Source organism: Gopherus evgoodei, chromosome 12, assembly GCF_007399415.2.
Source record: "Gopherus evgoodei ecotype Sinaloan lineage chromosome 12, rGopEvg1_v1.p, whole genome shotgun sequence".
Taxonomy (NCBI): Eukaryota; Metazoa; Chordata; order Testudines; family Testudinidae; genus Gopherus; species Gopherus evgoodei.
In genome coordinates, this window is record NC_044333.1 from 9,501,321 (window position 1) to 9,522,839 (window position 21,519).

The following is a 21,519-nucleotide window of genomic DNA, read 5'->3' on the forward strand; positions in this document are numbered from 1 at the left end:
CGACATAAATACATACAGCTTTCAATAAGAATTTTTTAAAAGCAGGTTTTGTTTTTTATACAAGTAATTTGAAAATTGTCAGGGTACTTATATGTAGTGGTGGTGTAGCCGTGTTTGTCCCACGATCTTAGAGAGACAAGGTGAGTGAGGGTAATATCTTTTATTGGACCAACTTCACCTTATAATTTACTCTTAGAATATGTGCTAACTACTTACGCTAAACTCTTTGTTCTACCTTGTATTTAGTTGTGACACTGAGTACCTATCCCAGACCAGAGGAGGGGCTATGTGTAACTGGAAAGCTTCTTTCCCTCAGCAAAAGAAGTTGGTCCAATGAAAGATATTACTTTACCCATCTTGTCTTTCTAGCATAGTTGTAGATCATTCAAAAAATCCCCCCTTTCAAATTACAATTAGTTTTCACTCCTGAGTTGTTGTGATGTATGCCTACTGAAAGCAGTACAACTGAGCAGGACCGGCGCCAGGGTTTCTCGCTCCCTAGGCGCATGGCCATTTCACTGCCTCCAGCGCTGATCCTGCAGCTCCGGTGGAGCTGCCACAGGCATTCCTGCGGAGGGTCCGTTGGTCCATGGCTCCGGTGGAGCTGCTGCAGACATGCCTGCAGGAGGTCCACCGGAGCCGCGGGAGCAGCCGACCATCCGCAGGCATGACTGCGGCAGCTCCACCGGAACCGCGGACCAATAGACCTTCCGCAGGCATGCCTGTGGCAGGTCAACCGGAGCTGCCTGCCGCCCCCCCCTGGCAAAATGCCACCCCCTCAATAATCCTGGCACCCTAGGCGATTGCCTAGACTGCCTAAAAATGGTAGCGCCAGCCCTGCAACTGAGGGTTAAAAGGTGGAATCCCAGAGCTTTTTGAGCTTCTCTGGTTACCAGATGAAATTTAAGGTGTTTGGTTTTGACTTGTAAAGCCCTAAATGGTTTGCATCCTGGCTGCTTTGTAGTCTGTTTGCAACTCCATGGTATCACACAGGGAATCGACAGAAGTATGCTGCACAAACAGCTCCTTTATGGAGGGGGCTGGCAAGTAAGGTGTTATCAAACTGGGCTTCTTGGCTTTGAAAGTCTCTTCCTTTGTCTGCCTAAGACCAGATTTGGTGACTTCCAGGAAGTGCTATACAACTCCCAACCCAAGCTTTTTGTGGTTGATCGGTGCAGTTAATTGGAGGGATTGGGAGGTTTGGTAAAAGAAGGGCCTTTTGGGAGTTGGAAAAGCTTGTTAGCTTTGTGGTGCTTTTGTTTAAAATAATTTTATATTTTAATGAGCCTAAAATAGGCATAATTGATATCCTCTTAACCTCTCATTTCCTTCTAGTTCCTATTCTCAAAAAAGGTGACTCATGACTCTGCCTGTCTCTCAGGGTATGGCAGCACTTTAACGTCGCAGCACCAGCTCTGGGAGAGCTCTCCCAGCAGTGTAAAAAAACCCACCCCCACGAGGTGAGTAGCTACCGGCTCTGGGAGCGCAGCTCCCATTGATGGTGCACTGTCTACACTGTTGCTTTACAATGCTGAAACTTGCATCACTCAGGGGCTGTTTTTTCACACCCCTGAGTGAGAAAGTTTCAGTGCTGTAAAGTGGCAGTGTAGACAAAGCCTCAGAAAGCTAACTTTTGATACTACCAGTCTCTTCGGGTATGGCTACACTTACATTTGTACAGCGCTGGGAGTTACAGCTGTGTTCGTACAGCTGTGTAGGGACAGCGCTGCTGTGTGGCCACACTGACAGCTACCAGCGCTGCAGTGTGGCCACATTTACAGCACTTGCAGCGCTGTTGGGAGTGGTGCATTGTGGGCAGCTATCCCACAGAGCACCTCGTCCCATTTTGGCGCTGTAGGTTGTGGGAAGGGGATGGAACGGTGCGGGTCATTCTGCTTCCTGTCCCAACGCCCCGTGGTGCATCGCTACACATCCCAGCAGTTTGGCGCCATTGTGAGTCTGCAGCGCGATTTCTGTTAGAAATGGAGCCCGAGCTGCTGAGGACTTTGCTGATGAATGTCGCCGGCACATCATGTTTGGCAGTTGAGCTATTCCTTCAGCTCCAAAGTGACAGTGAGGAGTCCGACAATGATATCGATTCGCCTGACGCGCGTGACAATCAATTGCTTGTGGCAGTAACGGACTCAGCAGCGTGGAACGCCGCCTTTGGGCTCGGGAAACAAGCACTGAGTGGTGGGATCATATCGTCCTGCAAGTCTGGGATGACGAGCAGTGGCTGCAGAACTTTCGGATGAGAAAAGCCACTTTCATGGGACTGTGTGCTGAGCTCGCCCCAATCCTGCAGCGCAAGGACATGAGATTGAGAGCTGCCCTGTCAGTGGAGAAGCGGGTGGCTATTGCAATCTGGAAGATGGCAACTCCAGACAGCTACCGATTGGTCACGAACCAGTTTGGAGTGAGAAAGTCGACCGTTGGAATAGTGTTGATGCAAGTTTACAGGGCCATTAATTGCATCCTGCTAAGAACCGTGACTCTGGGGAACGTGCAGGACATTCTGGATGGCTTTGCACAAATGGGTTTCCCTAACTGTGGAGGGGTGATAGATGGGACACACATTCCTATTCTGGCACCACCCCACCTGGCATCCGATTACATTAATCGGAAGGGGTATTTCTCTGTGGTTCTCCAAGTGCTTGTGGATCACCGTGGGCATTTCATTGACATTTACACAGGATGGCCTGGAAAGGTGCATGATGCACGCATCTTTCAGAACAGTGCCCTGTTCAGGAAGCTGCAGGCCGGGACTTTTTTTCCAGACTGCAAGATCACAGTAGGGGATGTCGAAATGCCCATTGTGATCCTTGGAGACCCCGCTAACCCATTAATACCATGGCTCATGAAACCGTATACAGGGAAGCTTGACAGGAGCAAGGACCGGTTCAACTACAGGCTGAGCCGGTGCAGAATGACTGTGGAGTATGCTTTTGGCCATTTAAAAGGGTGCTGGAGATGTCTTTATGGGAAGCTAAACTTGGGGGAAAGCAGCATCCCTGCAGTTATATCCGCATGCTGTACCTTGCATAATATTTGTGAAGGGAAGAGTGAAACATTCAGTCAGGAATGGACCTCTGAGGTTCAACACCTGGAGGCTGAATTTGCACAGCCAGAGAGCAGGGCTACTAGAGAGGCCCAGCACAGGGCTACAAGGATTAGGGATGCCTTAAGGGAGCAATTGGAGGCTGAAAGCCAACAGTAATGTTTGGTGCCTTGCATAGGAGTGAAGTGCAGTGGTTACAATGATTTGCAGTGCCTGTTTTTCCCTTGGGATACAGTATGTTTCACTTTCTGCAATAATAAAAACTGTTTTAAAAGCCAAGAAATCATTTATTCAAAATACAGTACATAAAAGGGCAGGGGGGTAGGGTGGTGGACTGTACATTCAGAGGTTTGCATATGTCCTGCCTGGATTGCTGTGCAATGCCTGCTGCACTTCAGGATTAATATGGGGGTTAAGTGCATAGGGTAAGGATCGTAGTTCTCAGGGCTGGTAGGTGAACGTACAGGTGCTGGGGGCAGCTGGTGGTGGTAAGAACTAGAATGATGGAGAAGGGGGTTTTGAGCAAACAACGGGGGACAAGGGAGAAAGCTTGGGGGTAGGGAGGTTAGCACGGTAGTGATTTGCCTGCATGGCTACGAATGACTGCATACAGTCGGTTTGGTGCGCCAGGAGGCTTATCAGCTGCTTTGTGCTTTTCTTGGTAGCCAATTCCTTTCTCCTGCTTTGTGTTTCCCTCCACTAATGCATTTTCTCTCTCCAGTCCTGCAGCCTCTTATTCTCTCTGGCATACCGATTCATAACTGCTTTCACCAAATCTTCTTTGCTTTTCCTTGGTTTCCTCCTCAAGTTCTGTAGTCTTTCAGCAGGCTGTAATAGGGCCGGAGGATTCAAGGACACTTAAAAAAAAAAACAGAAATAGAAACATTTAATACAGAGGCTGCGTTGTTTATAATAACAGTGAAGGAGTTTGTAGAGTATTTGTAGCATCATTTACACATAGCAAACATAGCACAGAGACGCCATAGCAGCAAAGACATAGTGAGTAATGCAGCAGAGAGCAGCTGGGGGGAAAGTGCACTGAACACCACCCCCACAATTACCACAGCAGTTACTCCTCGAATCAATGTTTCTGCCACGACTCACCTGGGAAGGGGAACTGCTTAAGTCAGGGCTCACTGGGGTTTCTGTGCATTGGGGAAAGCAGAGAGCAGCTGGAGGGGACCTGCACTGAACACTATCCCTACATTTTCCACAGGATTTTATCCTGCCAGATATATCGCTGCTGCGGGTTACCTGGGAAGAGCGGGAGAGTCTTCTATAGCAATGTGGATTCCGCTCTGGCCCCTATGCAGCTTGCCTGTATGCAGCAATGGTCCCCCCCACCCCTCATGGCACAGTGGCGCGGATGCGTTAGCCTGACTGGAACAAGGACCACGGTGGCTCTCCCTATAAACTTGCGCAAGCGCATTGCCCACGCTCTGGCTGAAACTTTTGAAGAGATTACCAAGGCCGATTACCGCGACGTGATAGACCAAATCAATGGGCTATTCCACATCTAGGCATGCATGCATGCAGCCATAACCACCCCCCCCAAACATTTCTCACATCCTTAAAATAAAAGCTGCTTACCGGCAACCCGCTTCTCTGCTTCTTCTTCACCAACAAGTTCCAGCTACTGCGATTGGCTAGCTTCCTCCTGGCTTGAGAAGAGCTCCTGGCTGCAAGCCTCCTGGGACTCCTGGGTGTCTCCCTCCACCCCAGTAGCCTCACTCTTGGTTTCCTCTACACCCTCCCCCTCCTCTCCCTGCTCTGAACTCTCCATCGTGGTCCTCGGATTGGCAGTGGGGTCACACCCAAGTATGGCATCCAGCTCCTTGTAAAAACGGCAGGTCGTGGGGGCAGCTCCTGAGCGGCGGTTTCCCTCACAGGCTTTGCAATAGGCACTCCGCAGCTCCTTTACTTTAAACCTGCACTGCAACGCGTCTTGTTCATGGCCCCTTTGCAGCATGGACTTTGATATCTGGCCATAGGTATCATAATTTCTACAGCTGGAATGCAACTGTGATTGCACAGCTTCCTCACCCCAAACACTGATGAGGTCCTGCAGCTTGGAAGTGTTCCATGCTGGGGCTCGTTTGGGGCATGGAGGCATGGTCAGTGATTGATTGATTGCACTCCACACCTGGCTGAGCAAACAGGAAGGGGATTTTTAAAATTCCCGGGGCATTTAAAGGGCGGGTCATCTGAGCCCATGGCAGTGGAGTGCGAAACGATGAGCAGAGTGGCTGAAAAGGTATGTTGGGATACCTCCTAATACCCTGGAGGCCAATAACAGCGCTTTTGGTGGCCACACTTGATGAGCAGCGCTGCATCACCAGCGCTGGAATCGCTACACCCCAAGCAGACCAGGTGTACAGCCAGCGCTGCAGCCAGGGAGTTGCAGCGCTGGCTGTGCTTTGCAAGTGTGGAAACAGAGTGAGTTGCAGCGCTGTAACCCCATCACCAGCGCTGCAACTCTCCAGTGTAGCCAAGCCCCCAGTGTGTAGGAGAAATAATGTTTGTTTGGCACTCTGTACACGCATGTGTAGATCTTGCTGAGGGAAAGCGAAGTTGTATTTTAAAATGTGTTGAAGCCTGTTTTAGTGTTTGGAGCAAGTCACATAGTCTAGATTCAAGGTTCAGCTCAGTCTCCTGCACTCAAAAAGCTCCCCTCTTAGTCAGAAATTCAGTTATTTAGGTGGAATGTAGCACTTGTGGGAAGACATTGTCATGGAGGGAGAGGCGACATCTCAGGTATCTAGGTTTTGGCTAAAAGGACAGACCATGAACTAACCTCTTGTATTTAGTGGAGAGCCAGTGCAGGAAGTGGAGTGATGTGTTTACGGCAACCTTTGTTTTTAAGATGATGAGCTGCTGCATTTTGTGCTAGTTCAAGCCTTTTCAGGCTGTGTTATTTCATACTGAGGTATGTTGAGTTCCAGTAACCAAGCCTTGAGTTCACAAATGCATTGATTTTTCTTTGGATGGAGAGTAGAACCTCTGGTCAGTCACCTGATTTGTTAATCTTGCTCTCCCATCCCTAGTCAGTCTCATATGTAAACAAAGACTTCATATCAATCTCTCAGAAATAGGGAAAGTTTGAGTTTTTCCCTGTACCTCCCAGAGTGTGTACCTCTACCCTTTCTGTGGGTTTCCTTCCTCAGGGGGAATAGCTCAGTGGTTTGAGCATTGGCCTGCTAAACCCAGGGTTGTGAGTTCAATCCTTGAGGGGGCCACTTCGGGATCTGGGGCAAAAATCAGTACTGAGTCCTGCTAGTGAAGGCTGGGGGCTGGACTGAATGACCCTGGGTCCCTTCCAGTTCAATGAGATAGGTGTATCCCCATATATTATTAACTGTGAAATGAGGAACGGGGGGGAGCTGGAATCCCAAATGCATCAGGACAGGAACTGTCCTTATTTTGGGATACTGTATAGCACCAAACACAGTATTGGTTTAGTTGATGATTTAGTTGGTGTTGGTCCTGCCTTGAGCAGGGGTTTGGATTAGATGACCTCCTGAGGTCTCTTCCAACCCTAATCTTCTATGATTCTATGAAATAAAAATGAGGTTCGGTGCCAAGATGGACCTAAATTCTGTTGCAGGATCCACTGGTTTACCTACCACTTCGGTGCAGCAGCTAAGGTAAATCCCAAAATGGAATTTTTAATTAATAATTTAACCAAAATGAGTAAACAGTCCATACACTAAGCCTTGTTTTGATATTCAGTTCAGTTTACTTTGTGCTGTTAGAGTTTTCACTATGCTGCAACTTGCATGTTGATTGCAAAGCTATTGTTGAAGTTGTCAGGAGAAACAGGAGATTTTGCTAGCTGGGTCGGGGACAGTTGATGCTCTTGGTAATTAGGAGAGTGTGGGAGACAGTTAAGGAATGTGGAATAAGTACATTAATTTACAGGTTTCAGAGTAGCAGCCGTATTAGTCTGTATCTGCAAAAAGAAAAGGAGAACTTGTGGCACCTTTAGAGACTAACAGATTTATTTCAGCATAAGCTTTTGTGGGCTACAGCTCACTTCTTCGGATGCATAGAATGGAACACACAGACAGAAGATATTTGTACATGAAAAGGTGGAAGTTTAGATGTTTCGCCTAAAATGATCAACACTGAAGTAGTTAAGAGATTGTATTTATGTTGTTGTTAGGTGTCAGCGTTCACCTCCTGACTGAGTTGTATCAGGTTAACTCAGGCCTTTCTTAGAACAAGCTTTTGTGAAATAAACTGTTCTGGACTGTAGGTTTTCCTTCAAGCTCTGCATATTCCCACCTGTGGGTACCATGCCACCTTGTGGTGCCTAATAGTAAAACCTTCCTCTAGCAATGTCAGCTAGAGCACTCCCATGTCACTCCTCTCCTCAGCATCACTCTGTACTGAAGGCAAGACAATATAGGGGACAGAGTAGCCTCATCACCTCAGTTCTTCCCCACTGTGTGCCTGGATGGATGTCGACTTCTCCCGTCCCATCGGCCCCAGTTGGCTGAGGTATGACAAAGGGATGAACACTTAGCCTCATGCCTCCCATTTGCTCTATATGGTGTTTTGTAGTTAAGGAGAATTGCAAGTCCCGAAGAGGTCCGTATGCTTCTGCTGAAATTGGAGTTTATGGAGGATGGATAAAAGAGCTATCCACCTTAATTTAAATGTGGTGGAAGGAAAGCGGATAAACTTTTACTCCGGGTACAGTATGTCTACAGAGCAGGACTGTATTACATAGTAACTGCTGAAAGCTGCTTAACGTTTTCATGAGTTATGCCACACTGCTCTGTTTGACATTTTAAAAAGTCAGCAAATGTAAGCTGTCAAACCCCTTTAACACAATATCCATTTCTTTTTAAATTTCCTGTGAGGAGATTCATCTCTGTTCTTTGGAGGGGAAAATATTTCAGCTTTAAATCACAGTATTATATACTTTTATGTAGACTGTAGGTTCTTAGTAGCAATTACCTTACACAGTAATAGGAGAAATTGTACCATGCAAGTGTGGTTCAGTAGAAATATTTAACCCCCTGTCATTTTTCAATTTACCTTCTACAAATATCAGAAAATAACATAAGAAAATAGGCTTCCTCAGTCTTCTGTACATGAAGAATGCCACACAAAGTCTTTGTGGTTTGGATAGTGTATTACATTGAGCTCTTTTTTGAGTCTTCATTTGTTTATTTTAGGCTTGAGAAGGAAGAGAAATTGGTGTTTATTCTTTTAGTATTAAGCAAAATAAATTTGTGGCAAAAGCAAAACAAAACTCCCTCTGAGTGTAGAAAAGCGTTTTGTCTAACATTTGTCTAATACTCCAAAACAAATTTGTGATAAATCTTACATTGCTGATATTTTATATATATATAGTGGCACACTAACATAACATTATAAAACAAATGAACATAAGAGGTCTGACAAGAAACACAAGTGACTTTAAGCAGAAACGGAATTTTTACCACACGCTGGTGCGAGGGCCGGCTCCAGGCACCAGCCGAGCAAGCTCGTGCTTGGGGCAGCAGATTCCAAGGGGCAGCATTGGCTGCTTTGGCCGCCCCTGCAGGTTTTTTTTTTCTTTTTGGTTCACTGCTCTGGCCACCCTGTAGGGGGCAGCAGTGCAGAGGAGAGGAGCGCCCTGCTGGGAGCAGTGCCAGGTCTATAGCAAGTGTGGCAGAGCAGCCCGCGTCCTTCCCTGCCCGCCAATCGGAGTAGTGCGGTGCCCTCCTGGCAGGCGGCGTGGCGAGCGCTTCGCTGAAGGAAGCGCTGGCTGCCCCCCTTCTCTCTCTCTCTCTCTCTCTCCCCACACCGCTGTCCAGGGCACATCTGCAGGTCCAGGAGTCCCCCTGTACCTGCGCTCCGTCCGCCCTGCAGGTTTGTTTGTTTCCCCCAACACACTTTGCTGCTCCAGCCAGCCCACAGATTTGCTTGTCCTGCCCCCACTTCGCTGCTCCAGCTGGCCTGCAGGATTGTTTGTTCCCCCACTTTGCTGCTCCGGCTGGCCCGCAGGTTTGTTTGTTCCCCCACTTCACTGCTCCGTTTGTCCCCCGCATCCTTCGCTGCTCCGGCCAGCCCACAGGTGTTTTTTTGTTTGGGGCAGTAAAAAAGCCAGAGCCGGCTCTGGTTAGTGCATACTGGTTATAAACTGGGAAAATAAATTAATTCCAGTATGTATAGTATGCGAAATACAATCTCCAGATTATTAATTATAGTATTTACAGGCTTTTGATTAAAATGTAGTTGGTGGAGAAAAAAACAGTTAAGGAGAATGTCAAGTTACCAATTGGTTCAAGCATGTTTCGTAGGTAGCATTGCTTTGTATCAGAGTAATAGTTATAGAAATATAGTTTAAAAAAATAAATACAGTAACCATTTGTATATACAAAAGCATGTATCAGATGCATGTGTCTGCCTATATTTCAGGTGTACTTAAAGGCACCTATGATTTTGAATGGTGTCTGTGTTATCTGGAAAGGCTGGATAGATCTGCAGAGACTGGATGGTATGGGCTGCCTGGAATTTGATGAAGAGAGAGCACAGGTAAGGCAGTCTCAGACCTTCTGAGCTACCCATGTACTGAATCTGTAATAAGTGTAACTACTACTACTTTTTAAACAATGCATTTTCTTTCAGGATAGAGACTACATGCCTTTAAGAGGCTTCAGATTTAATTAGTCATCCAAGTAATCACACCCTTTCATTTGTCTCTTCTGCCTTTACCTATGTGTAAAAATTTCACAGAAAACTTCTAGTGTGGGAATCCACCGACTTAAAAATGTGTAGCTGCAGTTAAATCCATTAAGTGAGATTGAGAGTTATTTCAGGCATAGATCATGTGCCATTTACACATGCTGAGAGGCACACAGCACAAATTCTAGTACTGGAAAACTAGTAATTCTTCACTCTGCAGGAAAGGATTGGCAAACTAGTAGTGACACCAAATAGTGCAGATTCTGTTTGAAACTTACAAAAGTTTTCAATGACTAATGCCATTCACCTAAAAACAAACAAAAAAAGCCCATTCCAATTGATTACTGTCCTTTCCCCCCACCCCTCCCGAACAGTTTTGTCTTATTGCTTTGCTTTCCTTTATCTTCTTTATAGTGGCTGACTGCTTTGTATAGGTATGACCTCTTCTGAGAAATCTGGCAGTGTTACTAGTGTAAAGTGAATTAGTCTTTCTGAAGCCTACAAGAGTAAAGCAAACATTTACAATCTGTGGTTTCATTAGATGGGGAGATGACTCTTTAAAATATAAATTGTACATAAAAATTTGATTGCATCTCTGCAAGATTACTTACTAAAGACTTGGTTCCAGGACAGAACCATGTACTTAAAAAGCATAAATTCAGAATTTAATTCCTCTGGTTGTATCAGAAAGCTGATGCAGCAATTTGTCACAGCTGTATTATGTGAGCTGCCATGACGACTGCAATGGATTGAGTCTACCTTTGCTTCAAAAGAAAAAGGATTCAAAGGTATACAATGATAAATACCAGTAAAGATCATTTAGATCATCTATTATCAACCTGCATTTTGCAGAACTACTCAGTGTTTATTTTTATAGTGCCAAAATTGTGGTAGATACATCAGAGATAAATGAAGACATGGTCCCTGCCCAAAGAGCTTCTGAATAAAGAGGGAGGTAGCAGATGAGGGGAAAGGATGCAATATAAAGCAGAAAGATTAAGCAGATATGTTTTGCATATATTTTGTTCCATGTGGGGGATCAGGTATCTCAGCAAATCTCTCTCTAATCTGTTCTTTTAGATGTGAAGTGATGGTGCCTTGTTGAACTCCATTTACTCATTCTGTTTAAAACATTTTCCTAATTTTTAGCCTAAACATTACTTCATTAACTTGAGGCCATTGCTCCTTTGCCTAATGTTTCATTTTCTATATTGCTATTTTTAACTTGATAGTCTTTTTCTCTCTGAGTTTCTCATCTTTGCAGCTATATAATTGCATCTCCTTAATCTATTTATATGTTTTGTCCATTTTAGTATTTTTGCTGCCCTTCTTTGTATATTTCCTACTCGTTTCTATAGCTTTCCTAAACTTTGGGGCCTATAACTACCGCCTGTTCCAGATGTGGTTGAAACAAGGCCATTTTGAATGGCAGTATTACCTCCATAGCTTTGTGTGACTTCTTATATATAAATCAGAGGATGGCATTGACTCTTTTGCAAGATGTTGCTGCAAAAATATATTTACTACTTTCTCAAGCTTCTACTCCAGATAACTGGAAAACAACTAATATTTTTATTGCTCATTAGCACTCTTCCTGGTTCAGTGTGATTTCATATTTCTTGCTTAGATTTTGTTTCAGTAGAATCAGTGCATCGTTTCAGATGGGCACTTTCTGTAAATTGGAAGAAATAAACCTATTTTTCTCCAAGAGTTACTTTTACAGATCCCCATCATTGGGATACATGCCCCTCTGAATACAAGGCAAGAATCATCTTTAAAACAGTAACCATTATGGCCACAAGCTCCTTGCTCGTGCATGGAATGATCTGTGAGATTAGAAAAGGGAGGTGGGGTTGGATTCTGCAGTAGCTTGGAAGCTGTTCCTCACTGTCTTGAAGACAGTAAGTTTGACACTACTGCAGAGAACCTCAAGGTACATTTGACAAACCTTTCACCGTTGCCTTTCCTGTTTCCTTTTGGGGATATTCTCTTCTTGGAATTACTTCATGCAGATGGGTTCCACAGCAGTATGAAAGTCAGGGATTCTGTTCCTTTATTCCAAAAGGGAAGGGAAGGCTTAAGTCTTATACTGGAATGGAGTCTTAAACTCAGGGTACGTCTACGCTATGGGATTATTCCGATTTTACATAAAGCGGTTTTGTAAAACAGATTGTATAAAGTCGAGTGCACGTGGCCACACTAGGCACATTAATTTGGTGGTGTGCGTCCATGGTCCGAGGCTAGCATCGATTTCTGGAGCGTTGCACTGTGGGTAGCTATCCCATAGTTCCCGCAGTCTTCCCTGCCCCCTTGGAATTCTGGGTTGAGATCCCAGTGCCTGATGGGGCAAAAATCATTGTCGCGGGTGGTTCTGGGTACAGCCTCACCCCTCCCTCCCTGAAAGCAGCAGACAACCATTTCGTGCCTTTTTTCCTGGGTGAACTGTGCAGATGCCATACCGTGGCAAGCATGGACCCTGCTCAGATCAATACCGCAGTCGTGGACGTTGTAAACACCTCACGCATTCTCATGCAGTCTATGCTGAACCGGGACCTGCAAAGCCAGGTGAGGAGGAGGAGGTGGCTGCGGCAGCGCGGCGACGAGAGTGATGAGGACATGGACACAGAATTCTCTCAAACCACGGGCCCCTGTGCTTTGGAGATCCTGCTGGTAATGGGGCAGGTTCTAGCTATTGAACGCCGATTTTGGGCCCGGGAAACCACAGACTGGTGGGACCGCATAGTTTTGCAGGTGTGGGACGATTTGCAGTGGCTGCGAAACTTTCACATGCGTAAGGGCACTTTCATGGAATTTTGTGACTTGCTTTCCCCTGCCCTAAAATGCCTTAATACCAAGATGAGAGCAGCCCTCACAGTTGAGAAGCGAGTGGCGATAGCCCTCTGGAAGCTTGCAACGCCAGACACCTACCAGTCAGTCGGGAATCAATTTGGAGTGGGAAAATCTACTGTGGGGGCTGCTGTGATGCAAGTAGCCAAAGCAATCATTAAGCTGCTGCTACGAAAGGTTGTGACTCTCTGGGAAACGTGCAGGTCATAGTGGATGGCTTTGCAGCAATGGGATTCCCTAGCTGTGGGGGGGGCGATAGATGGAACCCATATCCCTATCTTGGCACCGGAGCACCAGGGCACCCAGTACATAAACCACCAGGGGTACTTTTCAGCACTGGTGGATCACGAGGGACGTTTCACCAACATCCACGTGGGATGGCTAGGAAGGGTTCGTGACGCTCGCGTTTTCAGGAACACTAGTCTGTTTAAACGGCTGCAGCAAGGAAATTACTTCTCAGACCAGAAAATAACAGTTGAGGATGTTGAAATGCCTGTAGTTATCCTGGGGGACCCAGCCTACCCCTTGATGCCATGGCTCATGAGGCCATACACAGGCAGCCTGGACAGTAGTCAGGAGCTGTTCAACTACAGGCTGAGCAAGTGCAGAATGATGATAGAATGTGAATTTGGCCCTTTAAGGTGCACATTACTGACTCACTCAGACCTCAGCCAAACCAATGTCCCCTTTGTTATTGCTGCTTGCTGTGTGCTCCACAATCTGAGAGAGAGTAAGGGGGAGACCTTTATGGTGCGGTGGGAGGCTGAGGCAAATCACCTGGCCGCTGATTACGTGAGCCAGACACCAGGATGATTAAAAGAGCACACCAGGAAGCGGTGCGCATCAGAGAAGCTTTGAAAACAAGTTTCATCACAGGCCAGGGTACGGTGTAACTGTTGTGTTTGTTTCTCCTTGATGACCCCCCCCCTTGATTGACTCATTCCCTGTAAGCAACCCACCCTCCCCCTTCGATTATAGCTTGCTTAAGGAAATAAAGTCACTATCATTTAAAAATAATGTATTCTTTATTAAAAAGTCATTATAAAAAGAGGGAGAGAAATGATAAGGTATCCCGGATGTGATTTGGGAAGAGGATAGGAGGGAAGGAAAAGGCTACTAAAAACATTTCAATGTAATGACAGCCTTTTGGTTGGGCTATCCACGGGGGTGGAGTGGGCGGATGCACGAAGCCTTCCCCCACGCGTTCTTACACGTCTGGGTGAGGAAGATATGGAACATGGTGAGGGTGGTTACATAGAGGCTGCAGCGGCACTCTGTGACCCCGCTGTTCTTCCTGAAGCTCCACCAGACGTCGGAGGATATCAGTTTGATCACACAGCAGCCCCAGCATTGCATCCCGCCACCACACATCTTCCTGCCAAAATCTCTGATCTTCCTGGCGCCACCTCTCATCTCGAGCATCCCTCCTGTCCTCACGTTCACTGGCATCTTTCCTGTAACTTGATGCCACATCCTTCCACTCATTCAGATGAGCTCTTTCATTGCGGGTCACTTCCATGATTTCTGAGAACATTTCGTCTCGCATCTTCTTTTTCCTCCACCTTATCTGAGAGAGCCTTCGGGATGGAGTAGGGAGACTTGAAAAATGTGCAGCTGCATGAGGGAGGGAATAAAGGGAGAGAAGTATTTAAGAAGATAGTTTTACAGAACAATGGTTAAACTCTTTCACAGTGAACAACACTATTCACCTTACATAGCACATGTGATTTCACTACAAGGTCGCATTTTGCATCTTAATATGGAGTGCCTGCGGCTCTGGTGTTACAGATCTCACAGATGCAGGCCCAGGCATCAGAATTCAACTTGCATGCGGCCATGGTAAGCCATTGTCTTTCGGCTTCTGCAGCCTTCATATACACAGTGCCCTCCTTTCCCAAAAACCAAGCAAATCCCGTTCAGTGATGCTTCTTTCCTGTTAACAGGCAGCAGCAGAAGCCACCCCCGCCTTCAATTCTGTGGGATGATCGCTTTACCCTTCCCCCCACCACATGGCTGGTATCATGGAAGATCACTGCTAATCACCCCCTTTCCCTCCCCCCCAACCGCGTGGCTGGTATCAGGGAAGATCCCTGATAGCCAAACGTGAAAAAGCTCAGCGCTATTTCCCTCTCCCTGCTTGGCTACGTGCAAGGAAGGATTTCTTTTAAGCAACAGGCAAACAGCCCAGTAGGAATGGCCATCTCTGTCTCCTTACTTAAATTCCTGTATTTCAACCAGGTTACCATGAACGATATCACTCTCCTGAGGATAACGCAGCGAGATAAAGAACGGATGTTTCTTGAATGCCAGCAATCACTGGGACCATACGCAGCCATGCTTTGTCATGCAATGATACCCGATTACTTGCTAGATGCATGGCGTGATAAAGTGTCCTACCATGGTGGACGGAACAAGGCTGCCTTGCCCAGAAACCTGCAAAGGCTTTTGGAGCACCTCCAGGAGCGCTTCATGGAGATGTCCCTGGAGGATTTCCGCTCCATCCCCAGACATATTAACAAACTTTTCCAGTAACTTTACTGGCTGCGAATGCACCCCAAGCCCTCATGGCAAATCAATCATTAAAAAACACTTGCTTTTAAACCATGTTTTATATTTACAAAGGTACACTCACCAGAGGTCGCTTCCATGGCTTCACTGTCTGGGCTAGTGGCTTGGGAGGGCTGGGAGGGTAATTCCGTCTGAGTCACAAAAAGCTCCTGGCTGTTGGGGCTAACGGAGTGTTGTTTGCGCTCTGCAAGGTCGTCGTCCTCCTCCTCCTCATCTTCCCCCTCCACAGAATCCTCAGCCATGGTTGAGATTACAACCTCCACCTCGGAATCCATGGACAGGGGTGGGGTAGTGGTGGCGCAGCCCCCTAAAATTGCATGCAGCTCAGTGTAGAAGTGGCATGTTTTCGGCCCTGACCCAGACCTTCCGTTTGCTGCTTTGGTTTTCTGGTAGGCTTGTCTGAGCTCCTTAACTTTCACTCTGCACTGCACTGAGTCCCTGGTGTGGCCTTTTTCCATCATAGCCTTGGACATTTTTTCAAATATTTTTTCATTTAGTCTTTTGGAACAGAGTTCTGTTAGCACTGAATCTTCTCCCCATATAGCGATCAGATCCAGTACCTCCTGTGCGGTCCGTGCTGGAGCTCTTTTTCTGTTCTCAGGAGACTGCATTGCTACCTGTGCTGATCAGAGCTCCACGCTGGGCAAACAGGAAATGAAATACAAAAGTTCGCGAGGCTTTTCCTGTCTACCTGGCCAGTGCATCCGAGTTCAGATTGCTGTCCAGAGTGGTCACAGTGGTGCACTGTGGGATACCGCCCGGAGGCCAATACCGTCGATTTGCGGACACACTAACCCTAATCCGATATGGTAATACCGATTTTAGCGCTACTCCTCTCGTCGGGGAGGAGTACAGAAACCGATTTAAAGAGCCCTTTATATCCATATAAAGGGCCTCGTAGTGTGGACGGGTGTGGCGTTAAATCGGTTTAATGCTGCTAAAATCAGTTTAGGGCTCTCAACTTGAGAGATGCATATTTCCACATTTCAGAGAGTCCATGCCATTGTGAATACATATATTTCTGGATCAGACAGAAGCACTGTCACTAATGGGGCCTTCACTTTGGAATGTCCACAGCACCATATGTCTATGTGAAATGCCTAGCATTGGTGACATGGCGTTTCTCAGAAGTAAAAAGATGTCATGGATGATTGATAAGAATTTGAATGATTCAGGAAATAATATTGTTTCAAAATAATTTGTCAGTTATTCCAGAAGGGGTTGTGGTTATATTGGAACAAATCCACTATACTGCCAGCTCAGAAGCAAGCCTTTTTATAATGTATGAGCACTACTAAATATCTCTATGCCTCAGATTTCATCTCATTCAAGACCTCATAGCTATTCTGAAAATGAATCTGCTAGTTCCATTGAGTGTATTTGTTTGAGTCATATGCCCACTCATACTGGGATGGCACTTTGTCATATAACACATGAGGCTTCTTCAAAATTGATTTGAATGTGCTTTCCTTGGAAAGCTGTTAGAGTGCCTGATTAGACTAACTTAAGTTATGGACACTGCCACAGCATGTTATGTAAGGTGCTCCAATCTTTCCCCAAATACTGGAAGTTGTGATAGGCACACAATCTACAATTAAGAGCATCAGTGCTGGCACCATCATTCTTCAAATCTTAAAACAAACAAAAACTTAGACGCAGAAGTGGATATGTTTTTTTCTGTGTAGAACCACGTATTTGTTTCACTTCATAGCTAGCACTATTTCATTTTGCTTTGAATTCTTTGTTTTAATTTCATGATGAGCAGTATGATGGTACTCTAGGGAGAATTTCCATGGCAGATCACCAAACTCTTGGTGTTTTGCATGCTCTTGGCACCATGATCAGACACTTCTAGAAAGCAATGAACTTTGGGATGGTGTGCTTTCTGAGCACACTGGTCTGAGCTCTTGGTGTTAGGTCCATGATTCCTAATCTACCCTCTGCTGCAGGAGTGATGTTGGGAGCATCCTTTAACTCTGTGTATTTTGTCCAGGTAATTTAACTAATACTGCTGTGGCAAGTAAGCATTCCTGGGTGAATGAAGGGGGGACTGATGCCATCAACTTGTATAAAGGCTAAGTTTTCATAGAGTGTGGGAAGGATTTCTAGCCTTTTATGATTTAAAGAAATCCAAATAAGATATGGAAATATGCAATTAAGGTGCCCAGTCAAACTTATCCCTATCTTGTAGTGATACCATGAAAGGAAAACTATGAAAAAACTGTATGTTTTAAAAATAAGGTTAATATAATCTAGAACCACTATCTCTTATTGCATACCACTGCTACAGGCCAGAGTTAAGGCTGTTCAGGTGCTTCAGTTGTCTGTTTCCATACCCTAACAGATTTGAATTTCTTTTAAGCCTAGTCTTAACTCTGAATTTCCTGAGTTTATACCACTTCGTTTTCACCTTAAGCTACTAATACATACTCTCAGTCTTAGCGCCATTTTAACAAATGTTTTTGTCTTGGAATATATCCCTGCACTGAACATTTAAATCCATGAGAGAATGTACATGCAGCCTCAAATGTCAGTGCTTTCTTGAAGTTTCTGAGCTCAGGGAGCTGAGGTGGAAGCATCACACCAAGAGTGTGGATCTGCATAGGTATATACCTGTGCAAAATCAAAATTACAGGTGAGTAATCTTCCTTTTCAGTTTCTTCTTTTGCGTATCTTAGTATTAACGAGTACGTGGTTATGTTGTGTTGCATTTTCCATTTAAAGAAGAGGTTACACTGCTTTTTTAAAAGCAAATTACCCATTACTGAAAGTGTGCCATTTGAGCAATATAATTCTTTCTGTCTTAGCAACCCCTCAAAAGACTCATTCTTATTTTCTTGTATTTAAACATGTATTAGTATTGTAAGCTGCTGGGTTATTTCTTTAACACTCTTCTTGTATTTCTTTTTCCTTTTGTAATTCTAAATTGGTTAAATCATAATTTACTTCCACTTCTAAAACTCTTGCATAACGTTAATGGAGGATAACTGGCTGCTATATTCCACCCCAGAAGTGATTAATTTCAGAGGACTAAGTGGTCTCTGTGCATATTACACACACACAGCTACTATATAAACAATTTTGTAATTTACATAGCCTCCATTTTTGGAAAGCTTATCTTATAAAAAAAGTAATCTCTCCCATTTCCTGATTTCATCACTATTTTAGTTAATACTGGATTCAGACTATATTGATCTTCTTTTCTTCCACCTTTCTGGAATAAGAAACTATCTACTACTAAGTCAGTCTTTTAACAATGAATTTCATATATGCTTTTTTCAAAAGATACCGTGGTAATTAATTTTAAAAATAAAATTATAATGACTTATTTTAATGTTTTTCCTGTTTCATATGTAATGTACCAATCTTCTCATTTACTATTAAGCAGCCTGTAGCACACCACCCTTATTTAAGGCCCCATTCAGCTAGATGTTCAGGCACATGTGTAAATTTAACATGCATATTGTCCTATTCAATTCAGTGGACCTACTCGTGTATTTAAAGTTACTCTTGCTTGATTACTTTGCTGAACGGGGGAAAAATTCCCATCTTTTAATCCGTAGATTTTTGCTGTTTCTACCCCACATCTGCCTGTGCTTCAGTGCTTGTGTGTTTTGATATATTAGCACTACACTAGATCCTTTCCTTCTAGCTCTTGATATTTGCTATGTAGATCTAGATTATTTCACTCCTGTATTTTCTGACCAAGTAGCTGCAATGCCTTCTAAAGCAGAACTGTGTTTATTCATGACAGCCTCTACTACTTCCTATGCTCATGTTGAGACACCTCAGAAATGTTTTGCATGCTTTTCTCATTGATACTTTGTCAGTATTTTGTTACTAGATACATTATCGTAGTCATAAAAACAAGGTCTTGATTTAAATAATTTGGTATATTTAATTTTTTTTTTTGTACTGAACAGTTTCAGTCTGGAGAATTGTAAACTTTTTTTCAGGTGTCACCCCAAATCCACTGTCTATAAAAGTTCTTGATGAATGTTCATTTAATTTACTTCATAATGGGCTGCAATAGCCTGAAAGCAGAATTTTTTTATTTAAGAAAATGACAACCTCACATTTTTTCCCAGGCATTGGTGAGCCATCCTTTCAGCCATCAACATACATGGCTATTCTGGATATCAGCAGATTGTCTCTCTCCCTCCTCTGAAGTCTCAATTTGGGTTTTATTCCAGGTTTATTTGTATGTTTGTTTTTTAATATTCTGGCTGAAGCTGGAACTTAAAGAAACTATTCTGGTTCGTCTTCTGGTTGCTTATTTAACAAAATCCTTCTATGGTTTAAAAGCTGTAAGGTACCTTTTTGTGATCCCTAGCCACCTTTTGAAACCTTGACTTCCAACCTGAAACAGAGTTCCTGCCTGAGAAGATGGAATAGTTATTTCATTATTTTTGTTCCCATGGAGACTTTCAGGACTGTCATTACTTTACTTCTTAGAATTATGGTATTTTCTAGCCTTCCATCCAGACACATGCTTAAAAAGACTTGTATCTACATTTCCAGTATCTAAATGGTTGCCAAATTGTTATTGGAAACTAAATGACAAAATTATTGGGCTGTTCTCCGGATCAAAGATACTCTTGGGGCTGGGGGGAGCGCTTCTCTTCATCGGTACACACACACACATACACATGCATCAGCATATGCATACCTGTATTTTTTTAATTTTTAGGCTATCTTGAAAACTTGTTTTTCCACTTGGTTTTGCTTAGTTTAAAATACTGCTGATCTCTTATTTAAAAAAAAATCCATTTTTGTTAAAAATGTTGGTAAAGTAGATCATTATGAAATTCTGCATGGGTTGCCTAAATTTGAGAGCTTTTCTTTAGTCATCAATAATCAGCTAGACTACCTCTTTTAGTTCTGTCCTTCTCAATTAAACGAAATGAACTCTATTTTCCCTTTCACTGTCCCACTATAACTGATATGTTACACCAATATAAAAATCGCCAAAAGGAGACAAAGTTGTCATTTAAAAATAGAAGCTACTGTCAAAATGGTATCTTAATGGCAGCTGTAAACGTTGTCCTTTGATATATCTTTCTGGAGACTGATCTATGAAGATATATTGATTGACAGATGCTTGTATTAAACTGTGTTAGGCCACAAGAGACGCTCTTTTTTGCATCATTTCACAAAGTAGCTTTAGGGTGTAGGCTAGTGCTGCAGGCAAGAAAAGCAATTTGACATTCTCGTAGGCTGGAGATATGTTATCTTACATTTAAAAGTTAATGCATTTAATCCCTTGGTATATAAAAACTGAACTGAGTTCTTGGGAGTGGAACATTTTTGTCCTCTATAAATCAAGGTTAACATTTCTGTTTTTTAAGGGAGAGAGACCGACTTGAAAATAATACATGACAGTTACTAGTGCAATCTATAATTACTGTAACTGAAAAAGGTTAATGGTGAAAAGAGATTTCTTCTTTTTTTTTTTTTTCCTGTTTCACTGTTGACCTGTATGGTCAACTCATCTCTTGCTGATCTATAGAAGCATCAGTGGGAGAAACAGGAACTCACCTTTTTATTTTAAATTTGCACAAATTCTTCTAAACTGACTAAACATGTCTCTTTAAGTAAAGGGTATATGCAGATTTATTATTGTGTTAATATTGGCTTAGACAACATAAAACTTAAATCCAAAACGTTACCATTTTTAATAGAAAATATTGAATAGATTTTAAAGAACAATTAAATTAAGATTACTGTCCATCCTTTCTGTTGTAAAGATATACTAAAATCTGGTGGGTTTTTTTGGTTTTGGGTTTCTTTTTCCCCCCACGAAAATATGAAAGTCCACTGATACCAATTTATGTTTATGTGCACAAGAATTTAAGGAGGAGTATTTTCTAGCTCTTTAAACCTTATACAATTTTGTATTTTAAATTATATACTAAGGGATGTGAATATTCATTTTTGGTCAGATGTTGCCATAGGTGCACAGTGATGAAGAGTTTTACTGCTAATCTGTTAAATTGTTTGTTTTAGAGCATAAAAACTGAATGTAAAGAACGTGATAATCTCATTTACAGTTATCATTAGTTTGTTTAGTTCTGTCATCTACCTTACAAAACTACTTAATTTTTCAAGATCAAGAATGAAAACTATTGCCTCTGTAATATAAGGTTTGAGGTTTCCTTTAATTTCTTAGTTTAAGAAATTTAATCAGACTCCACTTTGAAACAATACTTTTAATTCTTTAAAAAGCAGTTCTGATCTGCAAAGTGACTTTTAAAAGTGGCATTGCATAGCTCCAGATTTGTCTAGATGATTTCATATCCCATTCGCTCAGTTTCCCTGTGAATGGATATCTTGTCTAACTGCTAAACCTGCACATTCATTCTTCGGTC

General features: G+C 43.6%; 1 protein-coding gene across 4 annotated transcripts in view; it reads left to right on the top strand.

The window, feature by feature from the left end:
- Nucleotides 1-21,519, top strand: part of CBFB (core-binding factor subunit beta) — a 73,046-nt gene that overhangs the window by 33,033 nt on the left and 18,494 nt on the right. For 3 of the 4 annotated variants that reach the window (XM_030581919.1, XM_030581918.1, XM_030581917.1), the window contains exon 4: nt 9,470-9,586. The exons of the other annotated variant lie outside the window; for it this stretch is intronic. In XM_030581919.1, coding sequence (XP_030437779.1) covers nt 9,470-9,586 — 117 coding nt within the window. The remainder of the gene's footprint in view (nt 1-9,469; nt 9,587-21,519) is intronic. 4 annotated transcript variants of the gene reach the window in all.